Source organism: Hippocampus comes, unplaced genomic scaffold (genome assembly GCF_001891065.2).
Source record: "Hippocampus comes isolate QL1 unplaced genomic scaffold, H_comes_QL1_v1.1 scaffold245, whole genome shotgun sequence".
Taxonomy (NCBI): Eukaryota; Metazoa; Chordata; class Actinopteri; order Syngnathiformes; family Syngnathidae; genus Hippocampus; species Hippocampus comes.
Genome location: NW_017805834.1, coordinates 485,161 through 509,228, shown reverse-complemented (window position 1 = coordinate 509,228; position 24,068 = coordinate 485,161). Strand labels below are relative to the sequence as shown.

Below are 24,068 nucleotides of genomic sequence, written 5' to 3'. Positions count from 1 at the left end.
GGAGCAGGCCCTGAGCACCAGAGCCATTGAGGCCGAGATATACCCCACCAGACGAGACCCAAGGTGTAGGTTGTGCAAAGAGGCACCTGAGACGATCCAACACATAACTGCAGGGTGTAAGATGCTGGCAGGGAAAGCCTACATGGAACGCCATAACCAGGTGGCTGGTCAAAATGGGAAACACCTCCGAAGGTGGTGGAGAATGACAGAGCGAAGATCCTGTGGGAAGATGGTAATGGCGAACCAACCAGATATCGTGATCATCGATAAAGGGCAGAGGAAAGCCGTTGTAGTGGATGTAGCGGTCCCAAGTGATGGAAACATCAGAAAGAAGGAACACGAGAAACTCGAGAAATACCAAGGGCTCAGAGAGGAGCTGGAGAGAGCCTGGAAGGTAAAGGTGACAGTCGTGGCTGTGGTGGTCGGAGCACTCGGGGCAGTGACTCCCAAACTAGATGAGTGGTTGCAACAGATCCCGGGAACGACATCGGACATCTCAGTCCAGAAATGTGCAGTGCTGGGAACAGCAAGGATACTGCGCAGAACCCTCAAGCTTCCTGGCCTCTGGTAGAGGACCCGAGCTGAATGAGGGATGGACACCACCCGAGGGGTGAGACGAGGATTTTTTATATATATATGTACACCTCTCAAGTCAAGTCAAGCTTTCTTGTCAAATATGCTCTGTGTGCAACATACAGCACAGATGAAATTACTTTCCTCTCTCAACCACAGTGCAAACATGCAGTGCATTGAAACACACACAGCTAAAAATAAGTGCAGCAAACTGAACTGCATAAAGATACATAAAGACATAAATATATAAATATGTAAATGTTAATTCATAAAACAATAATTAGCAAGCAGACAACAAAGGACACTTGTGAATATTGCGGGTTAAAGCTTAGGTCGTGAATTGTTTAAGTGCAATAATCAGATGTCAGGAGCTGAGGGAGGGTCACGATCTGTGGCAGGAGGCAGCGGTAGAATGGGGGAGTGCGGACAGAACAGGGAGGGAGTTGAGTCTCCTGACCGCCTGGTGGAATAAACTGTTCTTGAGCCTGCTGGTTCTAGCACAGAGACATCGCAGTCTCCTCCCCGACGGCAGTAGGTCGAAGAGGCTGTGAGATGGGTGGGTGGGGTCACCTGCGATCTGGATGGCTTGGCGGGTCAGACGAGAGTTGTAAATGTTCACGAGTGCCGATATATATATTCACACACACACACACACACACACACACACACACATATACAAACACACACACACACACACATACACACGCACACACACACACACACACACACACACACACACACACACACAAAATGTCGTTAAAATTGGGATGAACAGAATACAATGATATGCAACTCATTTTCATACACTACAAAGACAAGATATTTCATGTTCAAACTATTAGTCTGCATAGCAGAGTCTTTTTTTTTTTTCAAATAATTACTAACAGAATTTTATGGCTGCAACAGGTTCCAAAAAAAGCTGGAACAGGGTCATATTTACCACAGTTTTACATCAACTTGTCTTTTAACAACATTCAGTAAACATTTGGGAAATAAGGACACTCATTTTTGAACCTTTGTTGGTGGAATTATTTCCCATTCTTGCTTGATGCACAGCTTCAGCTGTTGAACAGTCCGAGGTCTCTGTTATCATATTGTACACTTCATAATGCGCCACACGTTTTCAGTGGGAGACAGGCCGGGACGCAGGCAGGCAGGCCAATCTATTCTGTGCTCTCTTTTACTACACAAAGCCACGCTGTTGTCACATGTGGAGGATATAGTTTGGCAGTGTCTTGCTGAAATAAGCAGGGATGTCCATGAAAAAGACATAGCTTGGATGGCATCATATGTGTCTCCAAAACCTGTATGTACCTATCAGCATTAATCGTGCCTTCACATAAAGTTTGTTCAAGTGACCAAAGCCATTGGCACTAACATAGCCCCAAACCATCACAGATGCGGGCTTTTGAACTTTGCCTTCATAACAGTCGGGATGGTTGTTTTCCACTTTGGCCCAAAGGACACAACCTCCAAAATTTCCCAAAACAATTTGAAATGTGGACTCGTCAGACCACAGAACAATTTGCATCAGTCCATCTTGAGCTCGGGTCCAGAGAAACAGGTGGCGTTTCTGGGTGTTGTTGATAAATGGCTTTTGCTTTGCATAGCAGTCTTAAGTTTAAGTTGCACTTTTGGATGTAGTGCCGAATGTCACGGGCATTCAGTGTTGGTTTTCAGCTTTACCACTTACATGCAGTGATTTCTGAACCTTTTGATGATATTATGGACAGCAGATGATGAAATCCCGAAATTGCTTGCAATTGTATGTTGAGGAACATTGTCCCTCACATTTTTGCCGTCTGCAGTCGACGGCAAAGATAGGCCTCTAACTACAACACTTCAAATTGTCATCATATATGTCATTTTGGAGAAGTAGGACAGCAGGAGCCATTTTTCAGAACAAACAGAGTCATAAGTTGACAAAAATATTCAGCAAAGATCAAGAAAAACGACTTCGCATTGTGATTTCTGTAGTACATGGCGATATTTTCCCACATTACTATACATCAAAGTGTCATCATGTCTCTCATCATGTTGAACTAGAAGACGTTTAATCTAATTCATCATCACTGACCTAAAGTTATAAAAAGGCCCACTTTTATCTAAAAAATGTCAAGGAAATTAGTCCACTAAGTTTAATATTTAAACTTTTCAGATAGTTGACACACTCTGGAAGTATAGATTATAACAACAGCAGTGCTGCAAAGACGGCACAGTTACCGTGACATGTCTGTTCTGACTTATGAACCTGTGGTTCATTTTTGTTTTGCATTTGTTGTGTTGCGGTGTTCCCTCTCTTCTTGCATTGTGCCTTTCTCCTTGGAGTAGGTGCTGCGTGTTCAGCTCGCCTGATTGCTGCCACACAGTTGGCCAGAGGGCAGTTCCAAATGACTTATTCAAAAAATCCAACTGCACTCTCTCTCCTCTCCAGCTTTTCCAATAGTGATAGGAAAATCAAGCTTCAAATTGCTTCATGAATCAGTTATTATGTTTATTGAGTCCTTTTTATTGGCTCCTACTTCTCCAAAATTACATATATGATGAAAATTTGAGGTGTAATAATGAGAGGCATTTTTTGCCATCTACTACAGCAATCAGAATGAGAAAAGGTGTTTTACTTGATTTTTGGTGGATATTTTTGTCAATGTAGGATTGGGTTTGTCCTTAAAATGGCTCCTACTTCTACAAAATGACAAATGTGATAAACGTTTGAGGTGTGGTAATTAGAGGCCTCTCTTTGCCATCTACTACAATGATCAGAATGAGAAAAAGTGAATTCACGGATTTTTGGTGAATATTTTTTTTCAATGTAACTATTATTGTGGCTCAAATGCCTCTTATTTCTCCTTAATGAGAGGATATCCGCATATTTTCAGCTTTAGTAAGTAGTGTTGGGTACGATGTATGCCACTGACACTATTGTTCCAATGTGTGGCACTACTTTGTGTGGAAGGATACCGTGTTCTGGGTCCATATAAATAAAGGGGGTGGAGCTTCCCTGCAGTTCGCTTCTGGCAGCGACGGTGCGCTGAGGCACGTCGGATGTTTAGTGACTCAGTGGTAGCGACCACACGGAAAAACAAGAAACATATCCAATCTTGTGCCTCGAACCGAGTGTAGTCACCAGCAATGATGCCTACACATGACCAGCGAGAGACTTCCGCAGCAGTAGGATCAACAAGTAGTGGTCTACCATTTCCAGCTATTACTGCATTCAAAATAGGAAAAAAGAAAATTGGATTTGTGGTGACTCGTCCCACACATATCAACCTCGTACAGGGAATTTGTGGACACTGCCTAACTCAGACAGTAACAGCATATCAAATGGCAAAGGTCCAGCTTTTACTCGTTTATTTTTACATTCAAATATTTGTTAAACGACACTATTCAGTGTGTATTTCCTGCTCTTTATCTCATTCACTTGCACCGTTCCCAGTTAGTGTATCAGTTCGATTCATTTTACTGCAAGAATTTGATTGTGAGAATGTGAGAATATTGTACAGCGAGTGACAGACACAGTCAACCCAGTTGGACTTAGGGTTGTGCAGCAGATAGCATCTAATGCAAACAAGATACATATCTTGTTTCCCGGCAAACGTGCAGATATGTTTCCTCATTCTTTCGGCTCATCTGCATCATCAGACAATATTTTGTTCTGCGTCATGCCAAATGGTGAGTCCACTATGAGAGCTTCGTAGATCACCAAGCAGCACCTTGATGGCGGTCACTTTGTTGTTATTGTGGAGTCTTTTTTTTCTTGTAACATTTGGTTGGTTGTTAAGGTTTTTTTCCTCTGAGTTTTTGAGCCTCTCTTATGTGTTGCCCCTCTTGTCAGGCTCGCCAATCAACCCGCCACAGGTACCATGATGAGCAACAGCACTTCGTGGACCAGTATGGACAGCCAAGTGGCATGCAGGTGGAGGGCAAAAAGAAGCGGGGTCACCGGAGAAGACCAGTGGAGCACAGAACCCCCTCGGAAAGACACTGGGAAGCACTGAGAGACATGGGTCTCGTGGAAGTCGAGGAGGGGAAAGGCACATGCACTGGGTATGTTGTATGTATCGTAGCATACGCTTCAGGCAAGGAAAGACAGCTTTATTTATATAGCACATTTCATACACAAGGCAACTCATTGTGCTTTACACAAGCAAATACACAACGACAAGGACTCACAAACACAACTGTTAATGATATTCAGAAGCAAAGCAGAGAAAACAAAAGTAGCTTACAAAAATTACCAGAATGTACACTGGCAGAATTTAAACACATTGCCAGAAAACTTAAAAATAAACGTTTCAAAGTAAAGTAAATAAATAAAAGTAGTTTTCAAAAATAACCTAAAGCAAAATAATTTAAAATTGTTTAAAGGACCTTATTCAAACTCAGGGGTTTTGTGGGTTTTGTCATGGAGAAAATTTGGCAAGTGTACAGCGATGAGGCGCGGAGACTTAACATTAGTCCACAGTCCCTCAGTCAATAAGGATGCAGAACATAATGCACTGTAAAACAAACAAACAAATGCCAGAAAACTTAAAAATAAACGTTTCAAAGTAAAGTAAATAAATAAAAGTAGTTTTCAAAAATGGGGGGGGGGTGCTGGAGCCTAACCCAGCTGTCTTCGGGCAGTAGGCAGGGGACACCCCGAATCGGTTGCCAGCCAATCACAGGGCACTCCGAGACGAGCAACCATGCACGCCCACACTCACACCTCGGGACAATTTAGAGTGTTCAATCAGCCTGCCATGCATGTTTTTGGAATGTGGGAAGAAACCGGAGAAAACCCATGCAGGCCTGGGGAGAACATGCAAACTCCACACAGGAAGGCCGGAGTTGGAATTGAACCCAGTACCTCTGCACTGTGAAGTCGACATGCTAACCACTGGACTACCAGGCCGCCCAACAAACAAACAAAAACACGAAAAAAGCTCTGTGAAACAGCGAGGCTGTGAAAGATGAACTGTGTTTTGCAAGGGATTACTGGAAATTCAATCACGATTCATTGAAGGTATTCAGGACTCCAACTATTTAGTGATTTATAGACCAGTACCAGAATTTTAGCCTTTAGATTGCAGTAATATGTTCCGATCTTTTTGTTGTGGTCAGAACCCGAGCTGCATCAATCTGAATTAGCTACAGCTGTTTGATGATTTTTTTGAGAGAGTCCAGTCAGAAGAGTGTTACAATAATCAAGTCTACTGAAGATGGATAAGTTTCACCTGGTCTGCTAGGAGCATGGAACCCTTAAGGCTTGTAGATGCAATCCGACCGTTTGCCAACCCTTCGCACACGGGTTCTTTTCTTTCTCTATAATGTGGAATAAAGACCCAACACCACATGTTTTCTTCACTTTAATCACAACACAATACAAATCGATTCAGGCCTCTGTATCCTTCATACGTCGTCAGAGCGCCCAGACAAATACAGATACAAGTATATATAAAGACAATACTGTATGTTCATGAGAGGCGGACAGTCACGGCCTCATGCAAAACAGTAACAAAGAAAGCAAAATGCAACCTTCTCCGGTGTGGCTGCAAACGTTGGGAATGGTGGGGTGAGACCAGACCAGTTCCCCCTTACTTTCTTCAGTCTGACCTTTGATGTGATGGCAGCAACATAGATATTCGAGATAAGAGTTCCTTTTTGACGTTAAACATGTTCTCCGGAAAGTCCTTAAAAAGGTGGGTGTGAAAAGGAACAATAAAGGAGAGTAAGCAGGAAACACTTCAAACAGTATAACGCCATTCTTTCTTTTAAGAGTTGGAACAGCGCCAACAACAAAGGAGGTGGTAAATCACATTAAGGGATGAATTCCTCTCCAGGCTGAATACTGTATGTTTTTTTGGCTGGTGTAAGGCTGTTTTGGTGATTGAATTGATATGATTGCTGAAATGAGTCTGAGTCTGTCCGAACCCCAAGATTTTTGACTTGGTCTTTGGTTTTTAAAGGCAGTGACTCCAAGTGTTTTCGAACAGCAATCCTATTTTTCTTTATTGCCGAAATCAATTGCCTCTGTTTTGTTTTGGTTTATCTATCAATCCATTCTCCGAAGGTCATGGGCATGCTCAAGCATATACCAGCCGTCTATGGGCAGTAGGCGGGATACACCCTAAACTGGTTGGCAACCAAAGCTGAAGGAAATGTTTTATTTATCCAGTTGTTTATTTGTTGTAGACACTGACACGATACATTCATTGAACAGGTGTCATTTGGAGGCATTAAGAAATATAGCTTTGCGTCATCTGCAAAACTATGAAAGCCAACATTGGCATTCTGAAGCATCTGACCCAAAGGTAGAGATGGGCAGGTGAAGTTTCATGAATATTTTAGGCTTTCCTTCAAATTGTCCTGAACCAGATTTGGAGCTTTGGTGATTCAGTGAAAGCTACATTAGGGACATCTTGTGGATGGGTCAGGTCAAAGCAATCTCCATCACGAAGCGGGGTACGATAATGTCCCACCTATTAGTCTTTCATCAATAAAAGTGACAATAAATAAAAAGTAATGTGACTGAACAATGTATCATTTACTGAGTGCTTTATAAATTGTCGCTGTGTTGGTGTTGTGTGCATCTTTATTATAAAGGGATTATTTCTGAACAAAAATTACAAAAGGGTAGAGGGAAGTATTTACAAGTTTTCATTCAAAAATAATTTCTCCACAATGGAAGGTTTTAGGTGGCTTCTTTTGACACTCAGCAATTCTCCAGCTTTTGAATATATACACACATGGCACCGATGAAGCTGGAAGACAACTATTTTCACGTCACTATCCACAAGTGAGGGTAATGTCCTGCGAGTGGCCCAGTACTTCAAAGCGTCTCCTGTTCTTGGCAGATGTGGCTCTTTCAGATACCTATGAAAACAGGAAAAATTAGGATGAGAGAAGTCAGCATTATACAGCACATTTGCAGGTATGTATCTCTGGATTTCCACTGTGGCATTCGCTGTGGCACTGCCAACTTGATTTGCGGCATTAACGTGGTGATCAAGTGGACCCCAGAAGCTGGAGTCATCCTCCACTGGGCTTGCCAGGAAACTTCCGGTGGTAGAGAGATGACTTGTGGTGTGGCACTGGAACTCATAACAGCAACAAAATCCCTTATGAGCTTTTCCACTGCAGTTTGAGCATGACCTGCAAAATCCAACAGCTTTGAAGTGCGTATCCAGTGTTTGTGCCACTGACAGGGGGTTTACAATGATCCATCGCTACTTCGCGATTCACTTATTCCGGATTCAGTGCATCGCGGATTTTAAAAAAATATTCATTAAAAGAAAAAAAAAATAGCGAAAATGCCGCAAAAGGTCCGTGAGAGGTAGCGAAAATCAGCAAAACAGCGAGGCACATAGAGCAACACATACAGTACACCATGTATATTTCATGTTTACTGTATTTTGTTATTTATACACTAACATATATATATATATATATATATATATATTCTTTTAATGCTATATCTATATTCTTTTAATGCTATAGCATTAAGTAATGTTAATTACTACAAACATTGACTTCTACATGCACGTATACCATTAAATTTGGCCTTATAAATATTATATATGTACTCAAGGCTGACCAACTTTAATGATCACATCAACCTGCGCATCATCCAAACCATGTTTTCTTGGCACTACATTAAAAAAAGAAAGAAAAAAAGAAAATATGTCACTCAGATGCTCACATAGTTTCCATAAATCACTCAACGTGTCACATTTATGTTATTTTACAGGAAAACGTGCATACTTGCAGACTGTCCAAAGATGACAGACTTGTGAGTTTGTTGGATATGAACCTCCTCATGCCTCAAATGCAAGTGCCATAGCATGGACAGGGGATTATTTGCTTTGTTACGGCCTCTTTGGCTCAATAAGAGACAGCAACATCTAAAGGGTGCCAGAGACAGAATGGAGCAGGCAAATGACACAGCTTTGTTTTGGCCTATCAATTAATTGTTCCCAGGTGTGACACCAGATAAGCAGTAGCAGCAGGACCTCCCACTGGTGGCAAGAGGAACTGCACACAAACCCTCGCTACCACGCCAAACAGCTATATGTCAATTCCTGCATGCGCCCGAGTCGGCAGCCGTCAGCAAATGCTCTTCAAGAGCCTTGTTTTGTTTTGTTTTGTTTTTTTTTTGCGGGGTCACATGGTGTTTGGTATTACGTCGTGTGGACCTGATGTGGATTGCTTTTCAGCGTTTTTTTGGTCACGACTTTGATTGGGAGGAATGTCGGCGACATTTGACTGTCGGTGCTGGACAGCCCCGGAGCACTTGTTTTTTGCGCCTGCACTTTCCACAGCCCCGTTTTGTTCAGTGGAGATGTGGGCGCTGTTGGACAGTCTGCGTAGGTGCGGCTGGATGGATGGATGGCTGCTGGAGCTGAGCATGAGGAGAGAGGAGTCGGCGTGGAGCGCGGATGTTTATTCGGAACTGGGATTTGGTGCTTGGAATTAAAGAGAATTTACATGGGACAGGAGATGTGCGCAAAGCTCTTTTTTCGTCAATGGACCCTACAGCTTCTTGTTTGCTTTCAAACTTAGCTTGTAGCCGACATGTACACATTTTGAGCATGACGTGTCTGATCCACTAGTGAAAGGACACTTTGATTCTCTCCTCTTTCATCTAGAACTGCTTCAAACAACAAAGCGTATGATGGAAAAGTGGTTAAGATTGCACGACTGTCCGTGTTTTGATTTTACGTGCTGTGTTTATGTCAGAGATTTTCTCGGACAAAGTTAAAGAAATGACTCGGCACACAGGAAAATTGTCTTCAATATCGGCGGGAGGGGATCTCTGAGAGAGAACGACGGTAGTTGCTCCGATGATCACACTCTTGAGCTCCCTTCCCGCCAATTCCGACTTTTATTGTAACATACAAGGAAAACACTGCCCCCGACATTTGCATACCGCACCCCCGGTCCGGCCCCTCGGTAGTGATTGGTTACCTGAGTTTAAGCTTTGAACCACCAGTACATTGGCGCCTTTCTGCCTGGTCCACACTGTATCAACATGTTGCAGACTTCGCGGACGACAAATGTCGCCTGGGCGCGACGGGTGTTCTCAACTCGTCTTTTGTTGTTCAACCGCTGTTCCCAAATTATTCATTCCCCTTTTGTGACCGAGTTTCGCCCCCTCCCCTGTGATTGCCCACCTGCATTGACGTGCTAATTGTGGACTTCAACAGCCCTCCGGCCAGGTGGCCGGCTCCTTTGTGCACAGGCATTTGGAGGTGCTGGATACGCACCCAAACGTTTAGATGTGCCCAAATTAAATGAAACTTTAAACATGATACAATTTTGCTCATAGATTCCTCTAACAGTTTATTATTTATGTTAACTGTTTTGTAAAGTGCTTTGTTACAGCTGCTGCAGCTGTTGTGAAAGTGCTATATAAATCAGGATGTATTGTATTGCATTGTAGAGCAAACACCGTACCTAAGAGTGAAAACATATTCATGAGTAAAATGCAGGTTGGCACACGGGGAAAAAACAAAATCATTAGTACTACTATTTACCTTATTTGGCAGTATAAGATCAAAACGAAATCAAACTCTTGAACATCGCTTTCCACCAGTAGCCATTACTTACGCACCAAAGATTGCAACTTCTCTCCTCACAAATGCATATCGTTCACTAGGTTGGTGGTGATTTTAAACTGAAGTGAGCGCCAAACAACTTGTCAAACCAAGGATAGCAACCAATCCGTTTTGAGCTGTCATTACTCACTGTGACGTATGAAGCTTCAAACGTCATCGGTTATGTGATACTTGCAGAATGATACAAGCTCCAAAGGATAATTTCGAAGTAGTGTGATTTAGGAAGTCTGAATCAAGGTATTTGTTTTGTTTGCCCATCACTACCAAAAGGTAACATATACAGACTGTACAGAATGGGTCCAAGGACTGATCCTTGAGGGACCCTCATGTCCATGGCCATTAGATTAGATTCAAAACGTCCAATGGTCAAAAGGAATTCCTTTCCTCTAAGTAGGACCGAAACCACTTTAGGACTGTTCCATTTAATCCCACGCAAGTTTCCAAAGTATTCAACAGTATCAAGTCAAGTCAAGTCAAGTCAACTTTATTGTCAAATATGCTCTACGAGCAACATAGAGCAGAGATGAAATTTCTTTCCTCTCAACCACAGGAGAGAGAGGAGTCGCCGCGGGTACTCGCGCCGCCATCAACAGAACAGTAAACATAAAATGGCAAAATAATACAACACAACACGTAAGACACAGACAGTCTTGCAACCTCAACTACTTTTTCTCATACACTTTGTTGTTTGAAGCAGTTTTAGATGAAAGAGGAGAGAATCAAAGTGTCCTTTCACCAGTGGATCAAAGACGTCATGCTGAAAATGTGCACACGTCTTCTACAAGCTAAGTTTGAAAGCAAACAAGAAGCTGTAGCATCCATTGACAAAAAAGAGCTTGGCTCACATCTCCAGTCCCATGTAAATCCGCTTCAATTCCAAGCCGCAACTCCCAGTTCCACATACGCATCTGCGCTCTGCACTGACGCTCCTTTCTTCTCATTGTTGGCTCCACAAGCCATCCATCCATCCAGCCGCAGATTGTCCAACAGCACCGACATTTCCACTGAACAAAACGGGGCTGTGAAAAATGCTGCCCATTACAGCCGCAAGAAATACAAGCGCCCCAGGGCAGTCCAGCACCGACAGTCAAATGCCGCCGACATTCCTCCCAATCAAAATCAGTGCTGGTATATGCGTGCTGCCGAGAAGGCGCAACCACCAAGCACAGATTCTTCTCCTTTGATGAACGTTGTGGCCAAAAAACCCTGAGAACAATCCACATCAGGTCCACATGATGTAACAACAAACACCATGTGACAAAACAAAACACGAATACAACAAAAAACAACAAGAAAGCAAGGCTCTTGAAGAGCACTTGCCGACGGGTGCCTACTCAGGCGCCATCTTCGGAAAAAAAATGTTAAATGAAAAAAAGGATGTTATGATCAGTTGTTTTAAATGCTGCACTGATATCCAATAACACGAGGACCTGCATGTCAGATGTAGTAGCGGAGCGGTGGAGATTTATAACATTCGGACACTATTTCCTTAGCCTTTGGCAAATTTATTTGGAACTTGGCTGAAGGGATGTGACCGTACTGTTGCGTCTTGCACAACTGCTGTTCTCGATAACCAGAAAAAGGGGCAGTGACATCACATTCTAGATGCGCTATCCAGTACATAGAACATTGCCCTCTGCTGGACACATCTTTAATGAACTCAATTAGTCAGAGCGCACATTATGATATGCCATTCAACACCGCACCTTCCCTGCATCGTATTTGTTTCGTACTTAAAAGATGTTTCTGTACTGTGACGAGGTCAAAATCTTTATTGGAATTCATCAAAAAGCCCGGTTGAGTACAAATATTTGAGGAGGTGTTTAAAAACCATTTTCGACAATCTTAGATAAGAAGGGAAAGTTTGATTTGAGTCTCTAATTTGCTAACAAGGCAACATTTGCTCATGAAAAAATTTGTTGGTTTTGCCTCATGAACAATAATAATTTTGCCAACTTTCTGTTAGCCATGTTTCGCTGATGAAAAATAAGTCACTTTATTTATAATGAACCAATTTTTGTGTTTTTTTTATATCATTGTTACTCAATTTTTCAACTATAATTTGCTGATTTTATGGCAAATATAATGGGCACATCCAATAAGGCGGATGCACTGACATATCACTTTGAATGAGCCACCTGGCTCAACAGAGGTCTGTAGCAAAAATTAAAATAAAAAGGGAAAAGGAAATTGATCTTCATTTTGGATGTCCAAATGGTTTGTGGCTTGTTTTGGTTTTGGTGTCTTTCATGAAAATGGGATGAAATGATTCCTTAGTTGCCCACACTAATGTAAATATGTCCCTCCTCAATTGCCATAGTGTGATGTCCCACAACAGTAAAAATGCGTGAAGCAGGAAACTATTGTCGACTGATGTCTGAAAACCGCTATCAATAGTTAACATCTCTACTTATGCTCACATCAACCTCTGAAAGTATATCAGGTACAGTCTTTTCACGCAACAAGTACCCTCCAGACCTCCCCCAAGACAAAAACTATGACAAAGGCAACCTTGAATTGTTGGCTGTGGTGGCTGCCCTTAAGCAGTGGAGATATTGGCTGCAGGGTGCTGAGATCCCCTTTCTGGTATTAACAGATCACAAAAACCTCACGTATCTGCAATCTGCCATGTGCCTAAATTCTTGTCAGGCTCATTGGGCTTTGTTCCTAGGGCACTTTGTCTTTATCTACCGTCCAGGGTCCCGTATTGTTAACCCTGATGCTCTCTCTTTAATGCATAATCCCCGGTCAGAGAGGCAAGATCTCGAGACAATCCTTCCCCCGTCATGCTTCATCAGGGCAGCAGTGTGAGACATTGAGCGGGCAGTTCTGGAGGCATAACAACAGCACCAGTTCCTCGCTCAGGCCCTAAGGATCGGCTCTTCGTCTCAGATTCCATCCACTCTCAAGTCCTGCAATGCAGTGTTTTTCAAACCCTGTGCCACCAGTGTGCCGCGGCACAGGGTTTAAGATATTGTCAGGTGTGCCGTGGGAAATTCTCCAATATGTATGCCTGTGCGGCGGATCACCTGGAAGAGTAAGCATGTAGTACTCTTCCATACTGGTAGGGAGCAGCAGCAGCTAGGAAATTGCCTTATGCTTCGAGACGAGCGAAGTTTCCGACGCGAGGCAATACAATGAAAGGTATCTTTCATTTAGATTTACTTTTACCGGAGATGCAACGGCACCAATGTTCCCTCCAAGCTGCGCAACTGCGCACTGGTCGCGCACTCTCAGAGCACAAGAAAACCTATCCAGCAATGAACTCACTGCAAATGAATTAGATATATAACTTTTTTTTCTGTATCAATTTGCTGTGTAATTCAGTGAGTGACAGGTGTCCAGCCAACAACAGGATACGATGCAATGACGCTATGCAGCCAATCACGACATTGACAGTACTTTCGCATGTTCTCTGGTCCATGACAATAACTGCGGCGGCGATAAGTGACGCTAATGCTAATCCTTTATCGTGGCGAAACGATACGTCGACTCCCCAAACCAAAATAAGAATGAACTGCGGCTCTTTTAAGTTGGAACGGCTGTCGGAGTATGTGCAAATAGAAGAACAAGCAGTGAAACTGGGTGAGATATTTTCTTTTTCGAGTGAGAAAGGTCTGTTCTGCAAACCATGCAGCAAAGCTAAAGATGTAAGCAAATTTTCCGATGGAAAAATACGGACTGAATGGAAGCTGGACTACCTCAAGTGACACATTCAGCAGAAAAGTCATTTGAATGATGTTGGAATGAGACAAAGACTCAATGTGGGAAAAGGGATTGGTACAATATTGCGGGAGAGCGCAAACGACTGGGAGAAAAAGAACCGGCTGTCACAGAGAAAAATCAGACCTTGAGCAAGTTAAAGTTCTAATTGACTATATTTTACTTGCCATTAAAACAAATGCACCAAATATTGGATTGATGTTGATTTGATTCCTATTCAATGTGTTATAATATTGTGTTAATTTTCAATGTTAAAAAAACGCTTATCGTCACAATACAACACTTGATTGTTAAAATAAGCTCTTTTCACATTTTCAGGTAGTGGTGTGCCGTGGGATTTTTTTCAGTGAAAGAAATGTGCCTTGGCTCGAAAAAGATTGAAAAACACTGCTGCAATGGAGACATTCTGACAAGTTGGCTTGTCATCCTGCGGTGAATCAAACTCTCCAGTTCCTGTGACAATGTTTCTGTTGGTCCTGGATGGTCCAAGATGTCAGAGAATTCTCGCTGCCTGCCTCATCTGCTCTCAAAGGAAATCCTTTCACCATCACCCCATAGGTCTCCTGCAATATCTCCAGCCGTCCCTGGCCCCACCTGTCGATTGATTCCATTTATGGTCTTTCTCCCTACAATGGCAACACAGTCATTTTGCCTGTGTTTGACCGATGCTCCAAGATGGTTAATTTCATTCCATTACCCAGACTTTGCTCCATCCTTGACACTGCAGACATCCTAGTGAGCTCCATCTTCAAGCTTCATGGCATCCCCATTGACATTGTTTCTGACTGGAGTCCCCAGTTCACATCCCAGGTATGGCATGCTTTCTTTCAGGAACTGGAGTCGGCTCTTAGGTGTATCTCGGCCCGCCATCCAGCCTACTGAAGACTACACCTTCCATGGGTCAAGTATTCCTACAGTTCCCCATCTCCTCATCCACAGGCATTTCTCCATTCAAGGTCACCGATGGGTATCAGCTGCCCCTATTCCTTTCCCAGGAGCAAGAGTTCACTGTTCCCTCTGTCCATACCCATTTCTTTTCTTGTCATGCCGGTTGGAAACATGCCAGAGATGCCCTGTCCCGCACAGCCCAGAGCAACTGTCAACTGGTTGATAGACATTGGTCTCTGCCCCAGAATATCTTGATTATTCCCACATGGACAATGACCCGGGGTATAGATGGTGGAAGAGTCGAGAAGACCAGGTAGAAGGTTTACTCTGTCCATAACTTTGGCTCCAGGATAACAGCGGGTGATAGTCCCGTAAAAACAAGTGCATCTGACGATAACCTGTCGCCGACGAGAAAAAGGGTAGTTGGTGTGAACAAAGGATGAGAAAAAGGAGCGCCTGTATAATTTTTAAAAAGTCATTCAATACAAAGATCGAAATGAGAAAAAATGTATTCCACAATATAATAACATAATACACAAATGAAGGTAAAGGGACTAGGGGGGAAAAAGAAAGTCTCTCCATAAACGCTGTGTTGCAACCTGGAAGTGCAACCTACCATGTCACCTACCTGCCACATCACCAAGAGATGAGTCACCCGATGAGTCACCCATTTTCCTATATAATGCTGCGTTCGGTGGTGGAAAGTCGGACTTTTCAGACATCCGACCAGGAAAAGTGCACTCGAACATGCCTTTAAACTGGGAGGTCCGAGTTCCGAAGTCAGAAAAAAAGTTTCACAAAGGTCCTCACAATGCACAACAATGTGGTAACCTCATTAATACTCGTGAGGTGAATTTAGATAGATGGATAGATAGATAGATAGATAGATAGATAGATAGATAGATAGATAGATAGATAGATAGATAGATGTTAAACAGTAAGGTGAAGACTAATGTTCATTTTTCATGACTGTCTCTGCACAGACACTTATATGACAATGTGTACACTGCCAATGACATCTTGATGTCACCTGATGTCTATCCAACCAACGGTTACCTGACCAGAGGTTCCACCTCCCAGCATCACACTACCAACTACCTGCCAAATGTTTCCTACAGCTTGGACCATCTGGACCGCCTGGACTACCAGGTGAGCAATTAATTCAAGGGAACACATACTAATGTAAAAGGGACTTTTAATAGCTTGTCCAAAAAAATTCAAAGTTGGGACTCTGGAGTGCCTTCCCACTAGTGCTGTGTCATTCATGTACATTTCATTCGAAGGAACGAATCTGTGATTGAGCTTCCTGAAGTGATTGGTTCTTTTCTCAGCTCCTTTGAGCTCAACCATGAGTGTGTCGGCTATTCTTATTAGGGCCCCTATCAGCAACCGCTGCAAGGTGCCTATTGTTTTATCAAAAATATGTAATTGTTAGGGCCTGAGCAATGACCACTACGAGGTCCCTCTTGTTTTTGTAGAAATTATTCTTATTAGGGCCTGAGCAGCGACCACTTTGAGGTGTCTATTATTTTTGTTGAATTATTCTTTTATGGCTCGAGCAGCAAGCACTGCAAGGTCCCTTGCATTTTCATAAAAAATATAATTATTTGGGGCTGAGCAGCGATGGGTGCAAGGTGCCTGTTGTTTTTGTAGGAATTATTCTTATTAGCCAATCAAAGGAACAGCAGCACACAGCCAGTTCTTACATTCGGATGACATGTTCGAGAGAGAAGCACTTTATTCAGGTAAGTGTCATCATTAAATTACATCATCAACCGTTGCATTTATCCTGTCGGCTCTGTACAACTGATCTGTCCTCCATTCAAGTTTGCTAATGTTGACTTGTTTTTTGAGTTTTGAGTTTTTAAGAAGAGCAGGTTTGACCATACGGCAGCAATGGCTTTGCTAATTGTTTGGTTAACGATTATGTTGATGTGCCTGGACAGCATTAGCTAAGTTTATCTGAGGCAATCTGTTTTCCATCTTAAGCATCGAGCATAATCGTCTCTCAATATATCTTGATGTAATGTAGTAAAAATGTAATGTGTCGTGTTTTGGTCATATTTCTGCTTTTTGACTGTGTTATTCATCAAAATGGATAGCATGGCATTTTGCACAGGTGCCAAAGTCAAGGCCTGGGGGCCACATCATTTTATATGACCCGCAAAAGCAATTCATGTGCCAACTTCCATGATCCCTTGCTAAAGTCTGTACCAAAATGTCAAATTGGGATTGTGTAATAAATAACATTGAAAATTTCGCAATCATTTTGTTACCCTGTTTAAAATCACTTTAACAATAATCGATCAAACAACAAACAAATAATTGTTTTTAAGATGCGTCACAAGGAAGCAGTGACAAGTTTGACGAAAGTTGAAGTGACAGCCGAAACTGTCAGTTAGGTCAGAGTTTTTCCTCTTCACCAAAAGAGATCATTGTCTGAAAAAAAAGAAACTTTAAACCTAATTGAACAAACAGATAGTTAACTTGAGTGAAAACTAGTAATCCATCAATTTGTTGTGTACAAATAATATGATGAGATGATTACATAAACTTTTATTCAGTTTGGCTGTCGTAATGGCCCTCCGATGTAAGACGTAACTCCTAAGTGCCCCAGGACAAAAATGAGTTTGACACCCTTGGCCTAATGTAACGCTTGCTAATTTTAACTTGCCATGGATCAGCTCAACTGATTTTAATTTGTTTGTTATTCTATTGGGATATGATTGAAGTGTTTGGTGTGACTCACAGAGTTTTTAAGGAGAGCAGGTGTGACCACACGGCAGGAAAGGCTTTGCTAATCACTTGGCTAACAATCATTTCGATGTGTCTGGACAGCATTAGCTGAAGTTATCTGAGGCAATCTGTTTTCCATCTTAACCATCGAGCATAATCGTCTCTCAATATATCTTGATGTAGTGGAGTAAAAATGTAATCCATCTATTCGGGCTTCATTGCTTTGGAATGCCCTGCCCACAGAAATAGAAATGTTTTGTATCCTCCTTAATTTAGCTGCACCACATGTTGGCCTCTGCTGCTTCTTTTCTATCTCCTAACTCCTCCTCCCTGGCTTGAAAGGGGCAGGTGACCGAATTGTATGTAGAGCTGAATGTATTCTGCACCGGCTGATGGGGACAAGATCTGAGTTGGACCACCATCTTGGAGGCGCTGCTATGGAGATTTCCGCATTGGCCAACCAATCCGGGTTTTTGAGGCGGACCCACTTCTATGAAAGCATCTTCTTGCAGCACTTCATCTTATTAAATGGACTCTAACACTATTCTAACATTGTATAGTATCATATTGTGTTAAATGCAGGAAAAGTGGTTACGATTGCACGACTGTCTGTGTCTTATGTGTTGTGTTGTATTATTTTGTCATTTTATGTTAACTGTTCTTTTGATGGCAGCGCGGGCACCCGCAGCGGCTCCTCTTGTTGAAATTTCATCTGCGCTGCACATACAGCGCATTTGACAATAAAGTTGTACTTGACTTGACTTGGCTTGACTCACATTGCAGCCTGGTCATCCTGGATGGGGGATTCCCTCATCTGTGCCCCCTCCTCAAGGTTTCTTATTATCCCCCAAATTTTTTAAAAGATTTTCCTTTCCCTCCTATGGGGTTACATCAGGGGATGTCGTTAATATTTTTCAACTGTGGGCATGTGGAGCCCTTTGAAAGTTTTTTTTTGTAATTAAGGGCTGTATAAATAAGTTTGACTTGACTAATAGAGGGATTGGGGATGAGCAGTGGTTCATTTGCGGGAGAAAGAGCAGCTGCATTAAACAAGGCTTTTTCGAGAGAAGCATGTTATTAAGACCACTGGGAACGCTTCATGTTTGTCAAAAATATTCATGACTTGTGCTCTATTAGGTCTTGATGATTCAAAATATGATCCAAAAATGTATTTCTTTGTTGGTCCAGGCTCCAGAAATGTCGTCATATCAGCCCAATTCCGAGAGTTGTCTTCTTGGCTGTTACAACTCTGGAGAAATGAATAAGAACTTCTCAAGACAGGTTTTTCTTCCTGAAACAATTATTTTCAGCCAAAAATAAATTTTGACAAAGAAGGAGAAAAACATTTTGTTCTCTTGTTTTCTTACGTACAGTCCAACTACTGCGCCCCCTGGCGTCCTCTGGGCTACATTCCCCTCAATGAGCTGGACAGCAAACTGAGTTGCGACCCAGACAGTCCACATCGCCGGGTGGTGCTCTCCGAAGCAGAGACTGACGCCATGTCGTCACTCCCGGGCCACACTCCCTCCTCACAGGGCTCCTCCTCTTCCTCAGAGTCTCTGGTTTCTTCAGAACCCAGTGACTCAGGATTCCACAGTGTTAGCACCGGCGAGCATAGATGTCTCCACAAGATCCATAGACACTCCCATCACCTACACTCGGGCCACTCTCCTCACGAACAGAGAGGCTGCTGGGATCTGGAGTCTATCCCCGAGACAATGCCGTTGAGTCACACGAGGTTGCAGCCGTCGTCCTGCTGCACAGTGGCCAACAGCACAACCACCACGGTGCACTTCCACCAAGCTGAGAGGAGTCCAACTTTGCCACGCAACCGCTCACCATCTTCACCTTCATCTGGTTAGTGGACCTTTGTCATTGCACTCCAGTTTGTCTCCTTTATCTTGCCTTTGTCTTGTTTAGTATGAAAGGTTGTGAAGGGTTCCAAAATAACTAACTACAATGTTATTGTATGTTTTATGTTGTCATACATTGTTTTTTTTAACCTTTGTATACAGCTGGGTCAGGTCGGCGGTACAGTAGATTGCACTGGACTTAAGTACTGCTAACAGTGGCAGGCAAAGCAAATCGCAATTGCAATTTCATTTGCAATTATTTATTTCAGGTTCTTTTCAATGTACTTTTCAACAATAAATCTTTAGTATGACAAACAATATGAGATGCATTATACACTGTATGATGCTCAGGAAAAGGCAAATAAAGCATCAATTAACATGAAACTTTACTACAATTACAGGTAGAAACTTACTAAATACTTGGACATCCAGTTTGGTAAGCATTCACCATGACAACATAATTCTGCCACACAAGTGTGTTGTAAACAAATATATTCTAGACTGTAAATCAAGAAGGCACAAACTAAAGTGCAGATTACAACAATACCGCAAAGAAATCAGTTACCTTAGCACTTACGTATCACTTTTTTTCATGAAACATGATATGTAAATGCAGACTGCACTTCTCACTCAACTTATTAACTTAGATAGATGACTGAAACATATAAAGCTTACTGATCTCAAATTATTAACATCACATATGCTAATGGATAGGAAATATCAGATCATGCCTGTCTTATGACACCTCTTGCATTCAAAAAAAGTCAAAATACGTCAGAGTAGTTTTCCAGGAGGAGGTTTATGGCTCACGAAATAGTTAGCGTTCGTGGGGATATTTTCAAAGGGTTTCTATTTACAAAACATCCCTGTGGTTGACTCCAAAACAAACAAACAAATAAATAATTTAGGTAGCTATTGAGCAACTAGATTTAAATGATCCAGTGTTTTAAGTTAAGATAACCTTTATTTGTCCCACACTGGGGAAATTTGCAGTCTACAGCAGCAAAATTTGGGGTGGTTGGGGGGGAATAAAGTGTTTCATTGCACAAAATAAATGTTTCAGAAAAGAACTGAACTATACAGTTCAATATAAGTGCAATATAAAATAAAGCATTAGCAATATATTTGTAGAATATAATAAATTAGCAATAGCATAGACAAACACAACGTAAGGTGGCTGTGCTATTTACAATGGTTACAGGTTTTCACGCATGTTTATTCAGCAGCCTGACAGCAGTCGGTAGGAACGAGCGACGGGATCTCTCCTTCTGTCAGCGCGCGTGTAACAGTCTCTGGCTGAAGGGGCTACCCAATGCTGTCAGGGCCAAAAGAACTCAGTTTCCTGAGTAGGAAGAGGCGGCTCTGTCCTTTCCTAATCAGGGCGTCCGTGTTGGTTGACCAGTCCAGTTTATTGTTTAGAACAGGGGTGTCAAACTCCGGTCCTGGAGGGCCGCTGTCCTGCATGTTGAGGTCACCCTCTCTATCTCCGTACCCTGGATGTTCATCAGTGCAGGTGAGGACTGTTTCCTGCAGAAATCCACAACCAACTACTTAGTTTTCCCAGGGTTGATCTGGAGGTGATTCTGCTGGCACCAGTCCACAAAGTCCTTCGTCAGTCTCTTGTACTCCCGATCGTCTCCCTCTGTAATGAGGCCTACAATCGCAGAGTCGTCAGAGAACTTCTGAAGGTGGCAGGTTGGAGTGATGTGTCTGAAGTCCGAGGTGTAGAGGGTGAACAGAAATGGAGCCAGGACAGTCCCCTGCGGCGCCCCAGTGCTGCAGAGAAGCCTATCCGATTCACAGCTTTGTGCCCTCACATACTATGGCGGGTTTGTGAGGTAATCTTAGTGTATTATTATAGTAATATTTATAATTATAATGAATAATTTTAGTGCTGACAAACTGTCTTGCCCCTCACTCCTTCAACGCACGCAAAAAGAAAAAAAAAAAACCCTTAGGCGCAGCATGCTACAGTCAAACCTCGGTTTTCGAACGTCTCTGTCCTCGACCAAATCGGTTTTCGACCAAAAATTAAGTTTTTTATGCCTCGGATTATGACCGAAAATCGGTTCTCGACCAAACTGAGCGCACTTGAATGCGCCACTTGACTCCTCTCTCCTCTATGTCAAATAAAACTGCCTTGCGATCCGAAATCCCATTTTCAAAGACTTCCAAGTTTGACACCAGTAGACCATAAGCAAGGACAAGGTCTAAAACATGTCCTTGTTCATGTGTCAGGCTGGTCACATATTGCACAAAATTAAAAGAGTCGATAAGTCTTAAGAGGTCCTTTGCTAGTGGTTTTTCCAGACAGCACACATGGATGTTAAAATCCCCCCTGAGGAGGCTCTGAGCCTGATTTCCGCAAAAAGGGTTGAAAAGTCGCTTAAAGTCTTTATTGTATTTAGGAGGACGGTAAATGACAGCGCAGAGCACAGACCGGGAGTTTAACAATGAAATTCTTGTGGGAGCAGCGACAAGAGGGGGTGCCTCTTCTGATCGCTGAGCTCGGGGAAATTCCCTCAAAAGCTTTCAATGAACACCTCGCCGAAAAAGGCACTGAGGGTACAAATGCCGTGGCACTGCGGGAGAGCCAACGACTGTTGTCAAGCACGAGGCAACGGGGTCGAGGGCACGCCACAACGGAGTAATTCCGTGCGTTGGGGAACTAGCAGCGGTCGAAATGTGTCTCAGTTCCCGTTTTAGCTTCACGAGCTGACTGCTATGTTTGCCATGTCGGCAGCGCTTCCCTGAAGGGGGCGCATGAACGCGGAAGAGATTAGACGGTATTTTGCCAAGAACGGAGGCAACATCTTTTTGCCACTGCCTAGCCAAAACGCAGCCGAATCTCCGTGTTGTTGAAGCAACTGTCACGATGCGTGATGGTGGAGGACCCCAGTAAGAGGCAGGATGGAGGAGCAGAGTGAACTCGTCAAATTGTATTAACAAAATGCTGAGGAAACTAAATCCAAGACAAACAAAGGCATGAAAACAAAAAGAATCCAAAATAACAAACAAAACCTATGGCGGTAGCAAAAAACTAACAGCAACAGAAAAAATGACAGAAAACAAACATGACAGCAACAAACAAACAATGACCCAACACCGAGTGGTCATGCCAGGAGTCCTTTTAAACAATTACATAACGACCAACAGGTGTGCCGCTGCAGGTGGAGCTCTACAGTGCCACCTGTTGGTCACAAACAGAATCGTGACAATACCCCTTCCTCAAGGGACTGATCCCAGAAGTCCCAAAACAGTCACCAAATGGCTGGGCTTGGCCTGACGTGGACAGAGTTCGGCATGATGGGGGACATGGGACAGCCGGACGTGAACGGGGCTCGGCCTGACGTGGACGTGGACGTGAATGTGACTCGATTCAAACAGACACGTGATGAGGCACAGCTCAACGTGGACGCGGACGGGGCTCGGCCTACCATAGACGTGGCTTGACGAGGCGCAAAACATGGGACGGCCGCATGGCATGCGCCACCTGAAGGGGAAACATGGGACGGCCGCATGACATGCGCCGCCTGAAGGGAAAATGGTGTCAGCCGCAGAAGTGCTCCGCCAGGCACAGGGTGGAATTGGGACCAGTCCTTGGTACCTGTGGGGTCCAGTTGATGGTCGGGTCATTCTGACACGATGCGTGGTGGTGGAGGACCCCAAAAAGCAGGCAGCAAGGAGGAGCAGGGTGAACTAGTCAAATTGTATGAACAAAATACTGAGGAAACTAAATCCAAGACAAACAAAGGCATGAAAACAAAAATAATCCAAAGTAACAAACAAAAACTATGGCGGAAGTAAAAAACTAACAGCAACAGAAACAGAAAACAAACATGACAACAACAAACAAACTATGACCCGACACCGAGTGGTCGTGCCGGGAGTCCTTTGAAACAAATACGTAACGACCAACAGGTGTGCCGCTGCAAGTGGAGCCCTACAGTGCCACCTGTTCTTCACAAACAGAACCGTGACAGCAACAACAATGCTTGGCGATCATAAACCAATTGAGACTCGGTTAAGAAGGTACCAAGCATTGTGAATAATAAAAAAAGTCGAAATGGCAGGGGCGTCGCCGCACACACTGGCGCACTGTCCACCATCTTAAATGATTTAAATTATTTTCGTTGGTCATCGGGCTAATTCATGAAATATAAGGCCAAATTGGTCCTCTTAATATCTGTCCACTGGACAACTTTGCAAGGATTGCGGTTTAATTTGCCATGGCTCAAGTTACAGCACACGATCCTGTGTGTGTGTGTGTGTGTGTGTGTGTGTGTGTGTGTGTGTGTGTGTGTGTGTGTGTGTACTCAAAGATGAGAGACGCGGAAATCGAGTCAACCATTTTCTTGTATGTAGATAGCTCACGGAAAATAAAAATCAAATAAAAAATACATTTGCAGAACACATCAGGCAGATGCTTCTGCACACATGTGCTCCGACGTATGGTGGCAGCCAAAACATGACAAAATACACAACTCAAGTACACGCTGATAGTTTTTTGCGCACATGCAGGGAGTTTTTGTTTGTTTGTTTGTTTTTTTTTCAACCAGGGGTCCCCAACCTTTTTTGCCCCACGGACCGGTTTAAGTCAGACAATATTTTCAGGGACCGGCATTTAAGGTGTGGCGGATTAATACAACAAATAATATGGTATGAGCTGCATGAAAACTGTGGTGTTTTCGAAATA

General features: G+C 43.1%; 1 protein-coding gene across 1 annotated transcript in view; it reads left to right on the top strand.

Annotated features, from left to right (window-relative positions):
• The window catches only part of LOC109526479 (uncharacterized), a 47,148-nt gene that overhangs the window by 17,197 nt on the left and 5,883 nt on the right, over nucleotides 1-24,068 (top strand). The window contains exons 2-5 of the mRNA XM_019887772.1: nucleotides 4,412-4,623; nucleotides 15,767-15,932; nucleotides 18,708-18,800; nucleotides 18,893-19,376. Coding sequence (XP_019743331.1) covers nucleotides 4,412-4,623; nucleotides 15,767-15,932; nucleotides 18,708-18,800; nucleotides 18,893-19,376 — 955 coding nt within the window. The remainder of the gene's footprint in view (nucleotides 1-4,411; nucleotides 4,624-15,766; nucleotides 15,933-18,707; nucleotides 18,801-18,892; nucleotides 19,377-24,068) is intronic.